Raw genomic sequence first — 7090 nt, 5'->3', positions numbered from 1 at the left:
CCCCCCCCCCACACACACATGTACTACATACAGGTTCCCCAAGCTGTTGATGGCTGGAGGCTCTCCACAGACTGAAATAGTTCTGCATTAATAAGTCCCTGAACAATTTTTGGGGAAGAAAGCTCTGGAAATAACAGTTACATCCCTAAAACCTTGAGGCTTTCATTGACCTTGAGAGTCTTCCCATGGGTGACACATGTGGAAGCAAATTCTTCCTGTTCTCTAGTAAGCAGAGCTCAACCTCCAAGAAGCCGGTTTCTTTAGCTTTCTTTCAGTCAGCTATGTACCTTTAAAGAGACCAGAACAAAAACCAAATCCTGGTGGGACCCTTAGTTATTCTGTTTATCATGCCCAGCCTAAGCCACATTTCGAAGGCCTAGGACTCAAAATGACATCATTGGATCAGCTTTTCCAGTTCTGTTGCTGAGCCATTAATCCATTTCATAATCTGTTTCTTTCTCTTCTTGTCCACCTAGAGTTCTTCTAGTCTTAAAGTAGCATGTCTAATTGTTCCTCTTGATTTCAGACATTCAGACAGGGCTTACTGTAAAAGAAATATCCCTCTTGTTTGTTACAAGGATCTACTTTCCTGCCTCGGAATAAGAGATGTGGGTTTTTAATGGAAGAGGAGGCTTTTCCTTCCTTAGACAACCACCTTTTACTTTAATAGTCTCGTTCCCACCACCACCATTCTTAGACAATTTTGAGTTCATTTTTTTAGTTAGCATACCAACTAGAGGGATTCACTGTGACATTTTTCAAATACGTACAGATTCCTCTTTGTTCTACTGAGCCATTGTCCCCTTAAGTAGTCCCATCCTTTTATGGCCCCCACATTCTGCTACTCTCTCTTGTTTCCCCTTCCTTTGGGGTTTTTCTTCCACTCTCATTGGCCCCTCCTTTCAGATCATATGCAAATAAGTGCAAATCTATATTCCACATGTGAAAGAAAACATGAGTCTAGCTTACTTACCTCCAGTATCCATCCATTTTCTGGCAAATGTCAGGATTTCTTTCTTTACAGCTGCATAAAATTCCACTGTATATATCTATCACATTTAAAAAAAAAATCTGTTGGTTCCATGTCTTGGCTATTGTGAATAATGCAGTAATAAATAGAGATATGCAAATAAATCTATGGCATGCTGATTTAGAATTCTTTGAGAATGTAGTGGTTAATTCACTGTCAACCTGACCAGAGTTGGAATTACCTAAGAGGCACGCTTCTGGGAATGTCTGGGAGAATATTTCCAGAGAAATTTAACCAAGGAAGGAAGGGTCATGCCGAATGTAGCAGCCCCATCTCATGGTCTATGGTTCCTGAATGAAAAGGGAAGGGCTTCAGCATCTTCTGCTCTCTGCTTTCTAGTCTTCCCAGATGTAGGAATCCTCGTCTCATGCTTCTGCTCCTATGAATTCTGTCACACTTCCTGTGCCATGCTGGGCTGTATGCTTTTAAACCAGGAGCCAAAGCAAATCCTTCTTCGCTTAAGTTGTTGCTGCTACTACTACTACTACTACTACTACTACTACTACTACTACTACTACTACTATTGTGTGTGTGATGTTTATGTGTGGGTGCTGGGTGCACATGCCATAGCACATATCTAGAGGTCAGAGGACAACTTTGTGGAGTCAGTTCTTTTCTTCCAATTTGACATGGGAAGCCAAGTGGTGGTGGTATACACCTTTAGTCCCAGCATTCAGGAGGCAAAGACAGGTGATCTCTGAGTTTTAGGCTAGCCTTGTCTACAGAGCGAGTTCCAGGACAGCCAGGGCTACACAGAGAAATCCTGTCTTGAAAAGCCAATCAAACGACCAAACAATTTGAATGGGTCCCAAGGATTAAACTCAGGTCACCAAGCTTGCATAGTAGTGTCCTTACCTACACAGCCATCTGGTGGCCCCTTAGCTTGCTTTTTACAAATATTGCCACATCATCGAGAAAAATCACTAGTGCAGGTATATATCCATGAGTGAGTGGTATTAGAAGTGCAGTTGAATCATATGGTAGTTCTATGTTTATTTTCATTTTTTTTTTTTTTTGCTCCTTACACACACACACACCACCACTACCACCACCATTCCACCCCCACGCCTCCCATCCCCACCCCACCACCATCACCACCATCCCACCCCCCCACCACCACTACCACCCCCCACTACCACCACCACTACCCCACCACCACTCCACCACAATCACCACCACACCCCACCACCATCAGACAGTGTACATAAAGTTATGCTGGCACACACACTAAACATAAGGAATAAATGGATTTCTTAAAATAACCCTATACATATGCCTTATCTTTTGGACTTGTTTGTTTTAAAATAGACTCTCACTATGTAGTCCTAGCAAGACAGGAACTCACGGAAGTAAGAGGTAAGAAGAAACCCTCCTGCTTCTGCCTCCTGAGAGCTGGGATTAAAGGCATACATCACTATACATGACTGACTTACCATTTTAATAAGTATAATTCAATGATCTTATATTTTCAGAGTTGTGCAACAAACTGTAGAATGTATCTTCCTTTAAGGAAACCTATACCTATGCTTGATCTCCCAGCCCTAAATAACCAGTAATCTTTGTCTGTGTAAATTCACCTTTTCTTCATATTGCCTGTTTTGTTTCTCTTAGCATAATGTTTCAAGGTCAATCCACATTGGGACATGTATCAGTTCATTCCTTTTTACTAATGCTTCATGAGCCAGGCCTGGGAGTACACTTGTCTTTAATTGTAGCGCTTGGGAGGCAGAGACAAGTGGATCTCTGTAAGTTCAAGGCCAGCTTGGTCTACATAGTGAGTTTCATGCCATGAGGGCTCCAATGTCTCAAATAAACAAACAGCCTACCAAAATAGTTTCAATGTATGGATATATTCTAATTTGTTTATTCATTCACCAGTTGATGAACAAATTTAACTGAACATAAAGATTTATTTCTAGGCTCCAGTCTATACTATGTATTTATATGGCAGTCTTTGTGCCAATAGGGATTTTTATCCATCAGTCCAGCCTTTCTCCCACCTCCCACCTTTTAATACAAGGTCTCACTATGTAGCCATCTCTGTCCTTGGGTTCAGTATGTAGCCCATACTGGCCTCAGACTTGTAGTGATCTTCCTGCCTCTGTTTTTAAGTGTTAGAATTACAGATGAATGCAAGCATGCAACCATGCCTGGCTTTTTAAACTGTTAATGTGTTAAATATAATTGGTTTTTTTAAAAAAAATTCTTCAATCTTGTTGTGCTCATAACAGTGTGTGTGTGTGTGTGTGTGTGTGTGTGTGTGTGTGTGTTAGTTCCTTTGGATGTTGTATGTACATTACTATGTTGTCAGCAAATGTAGCTTAATACTTCTTGTCAGGGCACTTTCAATTTCTTTTTGTTACATAACTCTCTCCTCATTTTCCCTTCAGGAGGAGCCTGGCGTGCCCCATGAGTCAGCAGAGGATTTGTTTCACTTCAATGTCGGGGGCTGGCATTTCTCAGTTCCCAGGAGCAAACTTGCTCAGTTCCCGGACTCACTGTTGTGGAGAGAGGCCTCGGCCTTGACCTCTTCAGAGAACCAGCGGCTTTTCATTGACAGAGACGGCTCCACATTTAGGCATGTCCACTATTACCTCTACACTTCCAAGCTCTCCTTCTCCAGTTGTGCAGAACTGAACTTGCTCTATGAACAAGCACTGGGCTTGCAGCTGATGCCCTTGCTTCAGGTAAGATGTGCTTTCTTCCAAGAGTGATGATCATCAGTCGCATCACTAAACGTAAGGTTCTTTTCTATATTGGGTTCTAAGAAAACCCTTTGGTTTAATTGTTTTCTTATTTTGTTTTGTTTTATTTTGTTTTTTTTTTTTCAAGACAGGGTTTTTTTTGCATAACCACCCTGGCTGGCCTGGAACTCACGCTGTAGAGCAGGCTGGCCTCGAACTCACAGAGATCAGTCTGCCTATGGCCCTCAAGTCCTGGGGTTAAAGGAGTGTGCCACCACAGCCATCTCTGAGGTAACACTTTTAATGGGCAGTATTCTGGAACTGCATGATGGTTTTTGAGGCAAGGTCTTACTATGTAGCCAGGGACCACCTTGAATTTATGATCTTCAGCCCCAGATGGACAAGTGAAGTGCCACCATGCCCAGCTCCTAATTGCATATTCTTCACAGAGATAATTCTACTTTATTTACTACATCAGCAGCCACCAGGAACCTGAGATAGGATTTAACGTCCAGGGAAGCTTTGGCTCTTTCAGATCTTGTGATGCTACTTATTTTTTTTTTCTCTTTTTGAGGTGCTAGGGACAAAAATCAAGGCTTTCTGCATGCAAGGCAAATACCCTGCCACATCTCGCAGAGACTTGCCTGCCTCTGCTTCTCATGTGCTGGGATTAAAGTTGTATGTTACAACACTATTCTTTTTTGGTGTTTTGAGACAGGGTCTTTTGTTTTGTTTGAGATAGGGTTTCTTTGTGTAGCCCTGACTGTCCTGGATCTGGCTCTGTAGACCAGACTAGTGTCAGACTCAGAGATCTGCCTGCCTCTGTCTCCAGACTGCTGGGGTTAAAGGCGTGGGCCATCACCTGGCTGCGTCTTCCTTTCTTTTCTTTCTTTTTTTTTTTTTTTAAGATATATTTTATTTATTTTATGGGTATGAGTACCCATACTGTAGCTGTACAGATAGATGGCCATGAGCTATCATGTGTGTGGCTGCTGGGAGTTGAACTCAGGACCTCTGCCAGCCCCTGCTCGCTCCAGTATAATTCACTGTAGCTGTCTTCAGATGCACCAGAAGAGGGCATCAGATCTCATTACAGGTGGTTGTGAGCCACCATGTGGTTGCTGGGATTTGAACTCATGACCTTTGGAAGAACAGTCGGTGCTCTTACCCGCTGAGCCATCTCACCAGCCCCAACAATGATTTTTTTTTTTTTAACCTGGAAAAACTAAATATTATGACTGGGAAGGAAATCTGGGCATGTTCCATATCAATCTCACTGTCTGGACAAGGTGTTGTTTATTCCATTTTCATAAGAGCTAGTCTATCAACTACAGTGTATCTCTGTATACCACTAATTACGCCTCCCCAGTACCTCTTGGAAAAAATTGACTTAGACTATGTTTGTATCTGAGTCAGGAGGAAAGAGACCACTTATTTTGTAATATATGTGCTTATGGATGATTCTTGCTAAATAGTCCAGTGTTTTCTCTGAAGTTATTATATATTTAGGCACCTAAGAACCCTAGCATAGTGCAGTGCAAGTTGTAGCTCTCTGAAGTTTTTTGCAGGCTTCCCACTTGAATCTAAAGCTTGCTAACTTCTTTAGGAATAACGTATTAAGAATTGCTTGCAAACGGCTTCAGAAGTATTTAAATGGCTTGGCATGTTAGGCTTGCTCATGGCTCTGTGCCAAGCCACCTTTTTGTGTGGTGAGGGGTAACTTGTTCACTGCAGACAATCAAAGAGATCAAGGCTCTGTTTTACAGGATAATTTAGAAGAGTACAAGCTTCTCATACAAACAGTTTATTAAGCCCTTGAGCCCCTTTGCAGTCCTCACTTCCTAAACCAAAACCAAACAAAATATCTCTGAGAATCAACTTCGAAAGAGGAGGCAACAACTCAGAAGCCAAGGAGTTGGTCTGATTCCAAAATTCCAAGATGTGTGAGTAGTGGAGTTTGAAGAATTATGTGGCTCTGCCTCCCTAACACAGCCTGTGAAACAAGTGCTTATGCTTTGGAAATGGTGTTTTCGAAGAAATCAACATTTGGGCTGGCCCAGCCTAAGTGGTATTTATTCATTGAAGCAGAGTGTAAATACAGCTGGGAACCAACAGCCGCCTCAAGCAAGTCAACCGCACATTCCCCACTCTCCTCGCTGTGAAGGCCTATCCAGCTTCTTGGGGATTTGCCTTAAATGAACAAACAGTGCTTGGAGAAAATGAATTTTGTCAATTCTTAGTCTAAAGGCCCTTCTTAAGCAGGCCCACTTCAAGCATTTAACTATGATTTAATGAGAGCATTCTGGATTCCAGTTTTATTCCTATGCACTTTAGTGACAGCAAAGATTAGTATGATAAAATATAATGTGAGCCTTGTATGTGGATGATACATGTAATTACATGTAATTTAAGAGATGGGGTCTCACTGTGTTGCCTCAGCTGGCCCTACGCTCCTGGACTCCACTGATTCTCCTCTCCCTCAGCCTCCAAAGTTACTGGGGGATGACAGGTACATGCAATAACACCTAGCTTCATAGGTGTTATTTAAATTTTGTAGTAGCCAATATTTTTAATTTTTATTTTTTGTTTTTTTTTTTTTTTTTTTTTTTTGAGACAGGGTTTCTCTGTGTAGCCCTGGCTATCCTGAAACTCACTCTGTAGACCAGGCTGGCCTCGAACTCAGAAATCAGCCTGTCTCTGCCTCTCAAGTGCTGGGATTAAAGGCATGTGCCACCACCGCCCAGCTGGCCAAATTTTTAAAAGTGTAAAGAAATGAGTAAAACCAATTTTGATGATGTTTTTATTAACACAATATTTTTAAAAAATTTACATTTGAGATACTTTTGTTTTATAACAAGTTTTCAATATCTGATTTTTTTTAACATTTAGCACATCTCAGATTTAGAATAAGGTAGTCCAACAAGGCATATAGTCACAATGACTATCATATTGGATAGCGCATATGTGAACTGTTCCAAATTATTAGTACTCCTTACTACAGAGTTCTTCATAATTAGCACTTAACAATAAAAACAGAGCAGGGTGCCTGCTAATGGGTTGTCTTATTCAGTCAAAAGGTAGTAGCACATTGTTCAGGATGGCCTGTAACAGCTTTGTTGAAAGGCAGTGTGGAAAGCTGGATATGATGGCACATACCTATAATCCCAAAACCTGGTAGGCTGAGATAAATTCAAGGCCAGCCTCGGCTACCTAGCAATCCCCAGCAAGTAAGTAAGTGAGTAAGTTATACTGAGTAAGTGTGTGTGCGTGTTGTAAGAGGACAAAAGTGAGAAGGCCAGGCGGTGGTGGCGTGCCTTTAATCCCAGCACTTGGGAGGCAGAGGCAGGTGGATTTCTGAGTTCGAGGCCAGCCTGGT

The 7090-nt window shown here is 41.8% G+C and overlaps 1 protein-coding gene across 1 annotated transcript in view; it reads left to right on the top strand.

The window, feature by feature from the left end:
• The first annotated feature begins 3388 nt into the window (after positions 1-3388).
• Kctd19 (potassium channel tetramerization domain containing 19) overlaps positions 3389-7090 on the top strand; it is a 25808-nt gene continuing 22106 nt past the window's right edge. The window contains exon 1 of the mRNA XM_031341171.1: positions 3389-3717. Within this exon, the coding sequence (XP_031197031.1) occupies positions 3703-3717 (15 nt within the window). The 5' untranslated portion in view covers positions 3389-3702. The remainder of the gene's footprint in view (positions 3718-7090) is intronic.

This window comes from Mastomys coucha, unplaced genomic scaffold, assembly GCF_008632895.1.
Source record: "Mastomys coucha isolate ucsf_1 unplaced genomic scaffold, UCSF_Mcou_1 pScaffold22, whole genome shotgun sequence".
Classification (NCBI taxonomy): domain Eukaryota; kingdom Metazoa; phylum Chordata; class Mammalia; order Rodentia; family Muridae; genus Mastomys; species Mastomys coucha.
The sequence above is the reverse complement of the archived record's forward strand: the minus strand, read 5'-3'. Positions and strand labels throughout refer to the sequence as shown.